Raw genomic sequence first — 12,433 nt, 5'->3', positions numbered from 1 at the left:
ATGCCATTGTATGAATGTATCAAAATTCGCTTAACAGTTTCTAAATTGTTGGACACTGAAATGTTTCTCTTTTTCTCTCTCCAGTGCGCGCGCACGCGCGCACACACACACACACACACACGATTTTACCTAATGCTTTGATTACACTTTTTGGCTTTGATTACATTTTTGACTCGTCCCTCAACACAGATTGGAATTCTAGGTCTGAGACTACAGCTGCATCATCTTTAAGGCTTCTGTTACATATTTTCTTATTTATGTATAGCACGTGCCCTCCTTGTTGTGAAATCGCTCTTTATACCATTGCCAAGTGCCTTCTGGAAAGTGGTGCCAACTCGTGTGCCAAGCATTGGAGTTTGATGGTTCCCGTCTCACACTACACGTGCTAGTATCCAGTATTCTCAAGAGGAAATGCTTTGCTCATGAGAAGGGGCATTTTCCCTCATAAAGTTACTTAAAAAAATTTTAGGGGCACCTGGGTGGCTCAGTCCATTAAGCATCTGACTCTTGATTTGGGCTCAGGTTATGATGACCTCAGTGTTGTAAATTCAAGCCCCGTGTGGGACTCTGCCCTGGACGTGGAACCTGCTTGGGATTCTCTCTCTCTCCCTCTCCCTCTGCCCCTCCCCTGCTTGTGTGCTCTCTTTCTCTCTCTCAAAAAAAGTCAATAAAAACAAAAAATAATTTAAAAATCACACATGTAAATCATATGCACATAGAAAGTTTAGAGGATACAAGGAAGCAAAACTTGGAGGAAAGTAATACAGTAGACACCTTACACTTACACAGTGTTACATGCCAATGATATCTCCACAAATCCGTGAAGCTGGGGGAAAGAGACACAATAGAACTTTCTTTTACTGGAAAAAAAAAAAAAAAAACCCAGAAAGAAAAACAGAAAGCAAAAAACAAACTTGCCTGCCACTTTCCCACCCAGAAATAACCATTGTTGACATTTAGCTTCTATCTTTCCAGATTTCTTCTATGTGTCTGCCTATCATCTATACATCTATAATTTATAAAAATAGAATTATACTCTCTCCTCCTCAGCGAGCTTCTCTTATGCAAAATCTTGTGGCCATCTGTGCATATTCAGTAAATTTGTATAATACCATTTCTTTTTTTTTTTTAATTTTTTTTTCAACGTTTTTTATTTATTTTTGGGACAGAGAGAGACAGAGCATGAACGGGGGAGGGGCAGAGAGAGAGGGAGACACAGAATCAGAAACAGGCTCCAGGCTCTGAGCCATCAGCCCAGAGCCCGACGCGGGGCTTGAACTCACGGACCGCGAGATCGTGACCTGAGCTGAAGTCGGACGCTCAACCGACTGCGCCACCTAGGCGCCCCTATAATACCATTTCAAAGGGCTGGTGTAGGTACGGATCGATGGGTATAATGTGACTCATGGAGGTAGTGCTCATTGGGGGGTAGTCATGGCCGTCAATTTAGCCACGATATTAAACGCGGTAACAAGGCACAACACAAAGCTTTAATTCAACGGGAACACCCACGCATGACTCCCCAGTGACGCTATCTAGTCATGCTCTTCCACCTGCCCCCTCAACATGCCAACCTCCCTCCCGTGCATTCTCTCTCGCCCCCAGTCTTGGACGACCACACGCCTCCGTGTAACTGCTCGCTCCCGACGCTCTGCTCGGCCATCTCACGCGGGATCTACTACCTCTATCCCTTCAACATAGAGTATCAGATCCTGGCTTCCATGATGCTCTACGTCCTGTGGAAAAACATCGGACGCAAAGTTGACGGCCACCAGCATCAGAGCGTGCGGTTCAAGTTCCGCGGGGTCGTGGCGGGCTCGGTCCTGGGCCTGAGCGCGCTGGCCGCCACGATCGGGGTCGTGGTGGTGTATCTGATTCAGATCGGGCGCTCCAAATCCAAGAGCGAGTCGGCACTCATCATGTTCTACCTGTATGCCATCGCCTTGCTGATACTCATGGGGGCCGCCGGGCTGCTTGGCATCCGGATTTACAGGATAGACCAGAAATCGCTGGATGAGTCCAGAAGCCCGGCCCGCAAACTGGATGCCGACCTCTTGGTGGGCACCGCCTCCAGCTCCTCGCTCATCTCCTGGGGTTCCATCTTGGCCGTGCTCTGTGCCGAAGCCTGCCCCCGCTACACCTGGTTCAACCTGCCCTACTCCGTCCTGATGATTGTTGAGAAATACGTCCAGAACCTCTTCATCATTGAGTCTATCCACCGAGAGCCGGAGACGCTGTCTGAGGACATCAGAACCCTGCGAATGGTCACCGTCTGCGGCGGCAATGCCATGCCCCTCTCGTCTTCCGGCCTCAGGAACGGGGCTGTGGCCGGGGACGCGGCTTCCCCAGGCGGCGAGATGCTCCGCGCGGCCAACGGAAACACGTGTCTGAGAGAAGGCTGTGGCGTAGAGGGGGGCGAGGGGAGTCGGGAAGGGACCCCGGGCCCCGCCTGCCACCCCGGTTTCTTGCAGGGCGACGGCAAGAGGAGCGTCTTGAGGAACATCGCAGCCTTTCTGTTCCTCTGCAATATTTCGGTAACGTGCATTAAGTTATTCACCTTAAACACGATCTATGTTCCTTGCTTTTCTCCCCCCCCCCCCAGAGAAGGAGTGAGGGAAGCTTATTATCAAAATGATGTAAGTGTGGGGTGAAAAAATGAGGCTGGAATGAAGGCGTCTCCTCCACAAACCCACTTACTGAGCACTGCCGTGTGCCAGGGGCTGGGGTCGGGGCTAACGATTGCAGGTGACAAGACCCCCATCTCCGTTGGTCAGCAGCCCTCCCGGGTGAGATCTGTAACAGATCTGCCCCACGGAGGGCAGGGAGAGGCGGAAGGAGGCCACTCCAGCTTTGTAGGTGACGGTTTTAGCTTTTATTTTTTTATTTTTTTATTTATTTTTTGTAGGTGACGGGAACTTACATACGAGGCTTGTCTTTGGCAGCAGCAAGACGAGTGGGGTCCCTGTACCTGCCTGCTAGATGGCAGAAGTCTATATGCAGAGAGAGGCTTAACTGGGTTCGGTCGCACAGGCCGTGCAGGTGTTCTCAACGCCACATCGTTATTTCAGGGCTGTGTCCTTGGAGCAGCTTCTGGGAGCGAAAAGGCCAAGGAGAACCCAGGTTCCAGGGACAAGGGAGGGGGCGGGTGAGGAGCCTGTGAGGGCTCGGGGGGCCGACCGGCGGTCACTTCTTTTGGATGACCTTCCCCAATAACCTCTTCCTCAGAGAGGTCACAGTATAGGGGGGAAGGGACACAAGGAAAACATACGGCGAGTAGGGCAAGTGTTGGCACAGAGTATGTGCAAAGTGTAACGGGAGCATGGATCCAGGGAGGGACTTTAGTGAGTCGGGGATGCTTGAGGTGAGGCCCAGACTCAGGAGAGCTTTTGGCTGCAAAGAACAGAAAGCTTGGCCAGCAGTCTCTTCAGTCTTAAAGATGAGAATCCTGAAGGTTGGCTATTCGGGGTTGGTCCGGCAGCTGAGCCCTTTGATCAAGGATCTAGGTGCTGGTCGTCTTTCCACTCGACCACGCTTTGTGTGGTGCGGACTGCCACGCGGTCACAGAGTGGCTGCAGCAGCACCAAGCATCACATCGGGGCTTGAGACACGAGGAAGGACTAGTGCCAGGCTGCGGCTTTCCCACGGCCACCCCTAGCCGCGAGGGAGGCCGGGGAAGTGGATGGTTTCCAGCCTGCAGCCTCTGATGGCAAGTAGCAACGTGGAAGGCGTATGGTAACTCCGTTTCGGCTGCCCGGGTTCTGAGGAACGGTTGGAGGTTTACCAGGTGGCCAAGGCAAGCACTGAGCGCAGAGGGCGCGCGGTTCAAAGACACAGAGGCGGAAGCCGCCGCGGCCTACTTGGGGAGCAGCAAGGTAGTTCAGCATGAATTCCACACACGTCGGGGAGAGCCGCGGCGGGGGGGGGAAAGAGCAAGAGGCGGGTCTCGCCTGTGGGTCTGGCTTGAGCGGAGCTTCGTCAGCCCGGCCGGGTCTGGTCCTCGTGCTGAGGGCCACAGGGGACCCTCTCGGTTTGTGTCTTGAATGGATCCCCTTAGCAGCGGTGTGCGGGAAGGAGGGAGACAGGCGAGCCCAAGGGCGGGGACACCTGGACGGAAGCCCTGAAGCAGACCAGATGGGAAATGATGGCCCCCTGGCAGGGGGCCAGGGCAGGGCAGTGGCCTGGGGGTACACAGCCAGGGCCGTGGCCGCGGGGATGGAGAGAGGACAAAGGAAGAGAGAGCCCCGTGCCTTGTTGGGATCCGTTCTAGAGATTCACAGTAGGATGGCAGGGCTTGGTGACCAAGGGAGGGGCCAGCTGCCTCTGGCACCACACGGGCCTCGAAATGACCGTGGCTGGCGGGAGGGTGGGGACGCCCCGCCCACGGCGCCTGCCTGTCGTCACGGTCAGCTCTCTGCAGCCACCAGGGCTATGCCGTTTCCCCGTCAGCTCCCTGGCTTTCGAGCTTCCTCCGCCTAGTTTCAGCGGGGGCGTGCCCAGGGACCGCCAATTTTGACGTCACGCCAAGGCCACAACGCTGGGAGGGTCCCTCTGAAGACGAGATGGCCACGTGTCTGCCCATCAAATCTGATTCTTGCTTTGGGCCACCCGGACCTCGGTCCCCCTCCAGCCCGGCAGACGGTTACGAGGAGCTCTGAAGGGAGAAGGGGCCCCAGGCGAGCCTGGGTCCAGGTGGGCCCGCGTCTTTCATGGAATAGACATTTCTGGAGCATGTGCTGGGCACAGCAGGGAATGAAGGAACCGAACGGGAGAGAGAGAGACAGATTAGTGACTGTCGCGGGGCTGCGTTTTATGTGAGGCTTGTATTCCAGAGAGGCATGTATCCACTCAGATCTTTCTTTGCTAATGTTTTTATTTATTTATTTTCTTTTGGGAAAGAGAGAGAGAGAGAGGGGCAGAGAGAGAGGGAGACACAGAATCTGAAGCAGGCTCCACACTGTCAGTGCAGAGCCTGATGCGGGGGTCAAACCCATGAGCCATGAGATCATGACCTGAGCCGAAGTCGGATGCTTAATGGACTGAGCCACCCAGGCACCCTCAGCTTACATCTTACAAAGTCAGAGTTGGTTCCAGAATCCCCCTAATGTGTGTTGTTTTTGTACATACCCAGAGGTAAGAATCTCTCTCTTCTCAGCAAGTTCATAAAAGCCGCTTTCCGCACGGGTTCTTTGCTTGACCGCCGGTGAGGCGCTTGGCTTGTGGTTTCGGACCAGCTCGACCAAGAACCGCGTGGCCATGGTAGACTCTGATGGTAACTGATGGTCTGTTGGGACCCGACAGCCGGACTCAGGGCTCTGTCCTGGGAGGGGGACCCGTGTCATCTCTTCACCTCCGTGCTCCGTCCCCGGTGTCCCCAGGCCCTGCCTCTGTTCACCGGGGAGTGAGCCGGAAGACAGAAATCATCGCGGGGTGATGTCCGGGGGGGCCCTCAGCAGCCCCACGGGCCACACGCGCACCCGCGGTCCATCCCACGGGGCCGTGAAGCCCCTGGCAGAGGGTGAGACTCGTCATCCTCCAGGACCAGGTGCCGGAACAGAGGCCGCAGCCGGAGGTGCTGGTGTGCACGTCCACGGGGACGGCAGCGGCCGTGGGGACAGACGAGGGTGGCGGGCGGGACGGTGGGATTTAGGGAGAAGGGGGAAGGGGGAGGGGACCGTCTGGGCAGAATGACGGGCATGGGGAGGCCGCGGGGAGCGTGTGGACGCATGGCCAAGTAGGGCTTGCGGGACGTGCTCCTGGGGCGGGAACGAGACCCGCCTGGCTGAGCACGACGAGCAAAGGGAGGGACACGAGAGAGGCGCCAGGGTGGACCACGCGGGGTCTCAGCAGCCACAGCCGCAGCCAGGACGGAACCCTGAATGCAGCAGGAAACCGTCGAAGGGTTTTAAGGTAGTGACAGGATGCGATTCGTGCTTTTTCTTTTTTGACTCAGTCGAACCTTTAATTGTAGGCAATACCACGTAACACAAGCGTTTACCATAATATTTACCATTTTAATCATTTTATTTTTTTTTAATTTTATTTATTTATTTTTTAATTTTTTTTTTAATGTTTATTTATCTTTGAGACAGAGAGAGACAGAGCATGAGCGAGGGAGGGGCAGAGAGAGAGAGAGAGAAAGGGAGACACAGAATCTGAAGCAGCTCCAGGCTCTGAGCTGTCCGCACAGAGCCCGACGCGGGGCTTGAACTCACGGACCGTGCGATCGTGACCTGAGCCGAAGTCGGACGCTCAACCAACTGAGCCACCCAGGCACCCCACATTTTATTTTCTTAAAGAGTTGATTGATTGATTGATTTAGAGGGAGCGAGTGGGGAGGGGCAGAGAGAGAGGGAGAGAGAATCCCAGGCAGGCTCTACACTCACCGTCAAGCGCAGAGCCCGACGTGGGGCTCAAACCCACAACCCGCGAGATGGCGACCTGAGCCGAAATGAAGAGTCAGACGCTCAACCCACTGAGCCACCCCGGCGCCCGCCTTCCAACCATTCCAGAGCATACGGTCCAGGAGTGCGAAGGGCGCTCCTCACCACTACCCATCGCTGAAACCTGTTCGCCTCGCGAAACTGAAATTCTGTAACCGGGAAACAAGCCCCTGTTCCTCACCGCCACCCCCCGGCCCCCCGCAACCCCGTCCTACCTCTGGGTTCGACCACACCGTGCAGTTCATGTGAGTCGAGTGTTCACGGAGTGTTTGTCTCTTTGCGACTGGCTTGTCCCACTTAGCGTAATGTCCCCCAACATCAGCCACGTGGTAACGTGTGGAGTGGGGGAGAGATGTCAAGAACAACTCCCCGGTTCTGACCTGAGTTCCCGGGGACACGGTGACACTATTTATGGAGACTGGGGACTCCGAAGGGGCGGCAGGCTCGGGAGGGGCTTGGGGTGGAAGGAAGACCCCGGGTTTAGTACCGGACGCGTCCACTCGTAAGGCGCCTCTGCGACCTCAGGCGGACATCCAAGCAGATGTTTGGGTTTCCTACTGCCGTGTAACAAACGACCCCCAGTGCAGGTCAAAACCAGCAGCTGTTTCATTAGGTCTTACGACCCTGTGGGTTAGAAATTCTGGCAGAGCTTGGCTGGGAAAGTCTCGTCTTCCTTGTGGCATCGACTGAGGCTGGTGGGCGGGCTGGAATCGAGGGCCCAAGGTCTGGTGGCTGGGGTGGGGGTGGCTGAGAGGGCTCAGCTGGGACCCTCGGCTGCAGTGTCTACACACGGGCTCTCCAGCATGGCGGTCTCGGGGTCGGGGGGGCTTCTGAGGTGACGGCTTGGGGCCCAGCGGCCAACCTGCCGAGACTGGAGGTGCCAGTCTCTCGGGGCCTGTGTGGATGTCGCGTGGCATCAGTCCTGCCTGCCACATGCTCTGGGTCAAGCAGTGGCAGCGTCCCCCGGATTCAAGGGAAGGGGACACAGCCCGCCTCCCACTGGCATGAAAAGCAAAAACACTCCACGGCAGATCTAAATATTGGATCTCAGGAAAGAGGGCCAGTCGTCTGTCCTCGCCGTCTCTGCCCACTGTCTTCCTTCCGTTCCTCTCTCTCCTGAAGATATAGCCACCGGCTGGCTACCGAGGGCCAGCGCGGCTGTGAGTGATGCCTTAGGGGGCTTGCGAACCAGAGGTCCGGGCTGGCAGTAAACGGTCAGGCAGGAGACCCCTTCTAGCGAAGCGCCCCCCGCAGAGAACGAGCCGAGAGGGAGCGAGGTCACGCCTGGCACTGTCTCCGATCAGAAGGCCCAGGCGGGTGAGAGGGGCTTCCTCAGGGGGTGACAGGGGCTGGGTGGTGAGTGTTCTGGGAAACAGCCGGGGTCAGGCCCCGGTGCAGGGAGCTTATCTCATTGCAGGAGGAGGATGGTGGGCCATGTGACGGGGACCCAGGGTGTGGGGGACACCTGGGCAGTGGGGTTGGGGGGGCCTGGCGAGGGATCAGCCAGCAGTGGGCTTTATAATCCCGTGTAGGGGGTCGATTTCGTTTTCAGTGGCTGTGAGGGCTGGTGGGAAGGGATGTGGTCTAGCAGAAGAAGGGAGTCTGGCAGCGGAGTGGTGAGCGGGCCCGTCAGGGGCGCCGTGGAAGCCGGATGGTCAGGAGGCCACCGCGGTGGCCTGGGTGACAGGGGACAGCGATGGCCGGGCAGGTGCACGTGGACAGAAACGGGTCCACTGACGCCAGGGCGTCGTGGAGGCACAGTCTTCCGGGCTCGCTGATGGGCTGGCTGGCAGGTGAAGTGTCTTGAGGGAAAGAGGGAACACGAGGGTGATGCCTGGCGTGTGACCGGCCACGAGGAGGAAGATGTCGCGGGTGAGATGGGGGAGTTTGAGACGCAAGTAAGACGCCAAGTAGCCCGTGGGGTCCTCGAGGGCAGATCAGGCGAGTAATTCAGACGTGGGGAGTCATCGGCCCATAGTTGGTGTTTATTTACAGCCAAGGCTGGGTGAGCTCGTTCAGGGGTCGTGTGTGTAGGGGAGGGAAGAGCACCCAGGGGCGAGCCCTCCAGCCAACAGAGAGAGACTGAGCGAAGGAGGAAGCAGGAAGGAGCCGGGAAGAACCAGCCAGGGTGGTTGGAGGCGCCTTAAGGGTCACGGAGCCTGAGGTCACAGTGCGCAGAGATACAGAGGGGACCGTACGGAGAGGCTAGTGAAACGGTGCATCAGTTCCTGCCGCTGTGTAAGGAATTACACAAGCTCGGCAGCTTGAACAACACCTGGTTGTTAATGTTGTGGAGTCTGGAGGTCGGGAATCCCAGCGTGGCTTAGCCGGTGCCTCTGCTCAGCTGACCGCCGGGGGATCTTTCCAAACCCACTTACGTGGCTGTTGGCGGGATTCACTTGCTGGTCGGTTGTTGGGCTGAGGGCGTGAGTTCCTGACCTCCCTCCGCTCCTGGCCGCGGAGCGTCGCCACGGGGCAGGTCACACACAACAGGGCGGCCGGCTTCCTCTCTTGCAGGACTCCCCGGTCCTTCTGCCACCCAATCTCAGAGGTGACGTCTCACGCCTTCTGTCACATTCTGATGTTTGAAGCGAGTCATCAGGCTCAGCCTGACCCAAGGGGAGGGGCTTCCACAAGGACGTGACTCCCAGGAGGTGGCATCGGTGGGGGGGGGGGGGGGGGGGTCATCCAAGAGGCTGCCTGCCACCATGCAAGGGTGGAGAAAGTTCCAGAAGTGTGCCATGTAAAAGAGAAGCAGGCCCAGGAGACCGGCTGTAGCAGGGGAGGTGGAGGAGGAGGACCTGGGGCGGGGAGACTGAGGCAGGACCAGTGCGTAGCTTCCGCAAGCGACAGCAACGATAGGTCACTGCTTTAGGTTTTGCAAATATAGTTGCCATTTTATTCTCATGTGAGCCCTCTGTGACAGGTGTCTGTAGTCCCACCCTCCAGCTGAGGAAACTGAGGCTCGGGGAGGTTAAATGGCACTCTGTGAGTGCCCCAAACCCAGGTCCGGCTCCAAAGCAGAGGCTCCTCCCCTAAGCAGGGGGATGTGAGCAAGGCCTGGGCTGTCTCTCCAGGTCAAGCCAGAAAGCCCCACGTGGCTGGGGTCTCCAGGCACCAATGTTGGGCTGTAAAGGCGGGTGTGATAAACGGGTTGACCTCTGCTGTAGGTAAGCCCGGGGGGCTGTGCACATAGGAGCTCCTTCCCAGCCTGGTTAGATCATGGAGGGCTTCCTGGAAGGAGGAGAGTCTCAGGACTTGGAAGAAGGTAGGATTCAGCCGAAGAAGGAAGACAGAGAGCCCTTGATAGAGGGAGAGGCAGGAGCAAAGCCCTGAAGGCTTGGAGGAGAGTCACATCCAGCCTTCGGAGGCTGAAGTGAAGGGCGTGGTGAGGGACGTGGTGGTAGTTAATTGCAATCAAACTCAGTGCCCCGTCACTGAGGGAATCTGGACGTTGTCCTGAAGGCTCCTGGGAGCCACTGGCGCGTGACAAGCAGAGGAATGGCAAGGTCAGATGTGCCCGTTATAAAGATCGCTTCCACAGCAGGGTCAGGGTGGATGGAAGGCGTCTGCTGCAGTTGGGGCGGGGGCATTTGGAGCCACTGTGGCAGTTCAGGCGGGGGATACTGAGGTCCCGACCAAGGTGAGGGCTGTGGGGACAGAGAGAGCCTGGTGGGTGTGAGCAGCATCCACTCGGGAGGGGGCTGAGGAGGCCAGAAGAGTCAGGCAGGCTCGTTGGATTTGGAGACCTCCAGGGGGGACGTTGCAGGGACAGGTGTAACTCTGAGTCCCCGAGTCCCGGCCGGCGCCTGGGGGTCGCGTGGGGCTCCCCAGGCGGCTGCTGGCACGGGCCCCTCTTCTCTTGTAGCTCTGGGTCCCTCCCGCCTTCGGCTGCCGCCCCGAGTACGACAACGGATTAGAGGAGATTGTCTTTGGCTTTGAACCCTGGATCATTGTGGTCAACCTGGCCATGCCTTTTTCTATTTTCTACCGAATGCACGCAGCTGCCTCTCTCTTTGAGGTCTATTGTAAGGTATAGTCTGTGTCCACATCCAAGCCCGAGGAGTGACCTAACAAGAGAATTCACTGGAGCCACCTGCGGATGGCCAGGTTGGGCAAATATCGCCCGACAAACGCACGGAGGGTTGTGTTTGCGGCAATTATTTCCCGTGAGCTGGAATCGTCTATCACCCCGGATGAATGTGAGCGCGTTAGATCAACGTCGATGAGGCGGCTGAGATCTGGTCTCAGGTAGTGAATTCTCACCAAACTCAAATTCTTTTATCTCCCTTTATTTATTTATTATTATTTTTTTTTTTTGAGAGAGAGAGGGAGCACGAGCAGTAGAGGGAGAGAGAATCTTCAGCAGGTTCCGTGCCCAGTGCAGAGCCCGACTTGGAGCCCGACGCGGGGCTCGAGTCCCTGACCGTGAGATCATGACCTGAGCTGAAATCAAGGAGTCTGCCGCTTAACCCACTGAGCCACCCAGCGCCCCTTCTCTCCTTTTAAACGGGATCCTCCGTGTTTTTTTAGAAGAATGTGATCCCAGGTTGGGGGGAAAAACATTATGCGGTTTGTTTTTCATAACAGTTGTTTTCTATCATCACGTTACTGCCTAGAACTCTTCTGACCGGCTGCGTAGTACAATGCTCCTGACGTTTTATCCCTCCCAGAGCTGATCAATGCCGATACAATCGCACTTAGTTTATATTATACTTTCTGAATATGTTTAATTTTTTGAACAAAGTTACGTTTTTCATCTGGATGGAAATTAGTGTACGGAGACCTATTTCTTCCTGGAAATTTCGGCACATTTTTGCGATTTTATTATTATTTATTTTTTTATTTTTATTTTTTTTAATTAAAAAAAATTTTTTTTTTCAACGTTGATTTATTTTTGGGACAGAGAGAGACAGAGCATGAACGGGGGAGGGGCAGAGAGAGAGGGAGACACAGAGTCGGAAACAGGCTCCAGGCTCCGAGCCATCAGCCCAGAGCCCGACGCGGGGCTCGAACTCACGGACCGCGAGATCGTGACCTGGTTGAAGTCGGACGCTTAACCGACTGCGCCACCCAGGCGCCCCACGATTTTATTTTTAAAAAGAAATTTTACTATTCTCTCTCACTGTAAATACATACATGCCTATTACAGAAAACAACATTTTGGAAGAGTAGAGAAAAAACATCACCTAGGACACTACTGTTGGGTTGACGATCACTTTAACACCTTGTTGTATTTCCCAGAGGTGAAATGAGATTCACGGCGTTCTTTTCATTGTCATTATTATGCTTGCCACTGGTGATCTGACATGTCCAATTTTGTATCCATTTCCCCCCCCCCACTTAACAATAGAGCATAAACCTTTCCTCCATGTGGTTTTCGAGGCTTTGGAAACATCATTTTGCTACTGTGTTAAAGTTCATCAGATGCATGTGCCATAGTTAGTCTTCCTATTGTCCGAGTTAGAGTGTTTGTCCTGGTGGGTTTTTTTAAGGGCTTCTGCAAAAATCCACTACCTTTGTAAAGCATTTCCCATAGATCATAATTGCTTCTTTACGATATACACTTAAAATCTGGATGTCTATTCCAAAGGTTGTAAATATTTTAAAGCCTCTTAAGAAATAATGACGTTTGAAAGGCCTTTTTATGTGCTTTGCCATAATTATTTTAAGATCATAATAAAATTAGCTTATTTCCTATAAATACTAACGTCACTATCTTTTCATCTGTGTGTATTTTGTTTGTTTGATAGCACAGGCAAATGGCACGTTAAGAAACACCAATTTTTTTTTTTTTTTTGTTACATGACGAAAATACCTTAAGTTCTAGGGAAAAAAAAAACTAAAGACAACGGGCAGATAGACCGAAAACAAAGTCAAAGATGATCTGTCATACCTTCTATTTAGGGTGGTGGCTTTCAACCTGGTGCCATCCTGTCCCCAAGGGGACGTTTGGCAAAGCGTGGAGACAGTTCTTATCGTTACTGCCATGC

General features: G+C 54.7%; 1 protein-coding gene across 1 annotated transcript in view; it reads left to right on the top strand.

Annotated features, from left to right (window-relative positions):
* The window catches only part of OTOP1 (otopetrin 1), a 34,886-nt gene extending 23,642 nt beyond the window's left edge, over nt 1-11,244 (top strand). Inside the window, exons 5-6 of the mRNA XM_086705454.1 lie at nt 1,606-2,534; nt 10,309-11,244. Of these exons, the coding sequence (XP_086561580.1) occupies nt 1,606-2,534; nt 10,309-10,479 (1,100 nt within the window). The 3' untranslated portion in view covers nt 10,480-11,244. The remainder of the gene's footprint in view (nt 1-1,605; nt 2,535-10,308) is intronic.
* The last annotated feature ends 1,189 nt before the right edge of the window (nt 11,245-12,433 follow it).

This window comes from Puma concolor, chromosome B1, assembly GCF_028749965.1.
Source record: "Puma concolor isolate L17-30 chromosome B1, mPumCon1.1.hap2, whole genome shotgun sequence".
NCBI lineage: Eukaryota > Metazoa > Chordata > Mammalia > Carnivora > Felidae > Puma > Puma concolor.
Note: the sequence above shows the minus strand (reverse complement) of the source record. Positions and strands in the feature narration are given on the sequence as shown.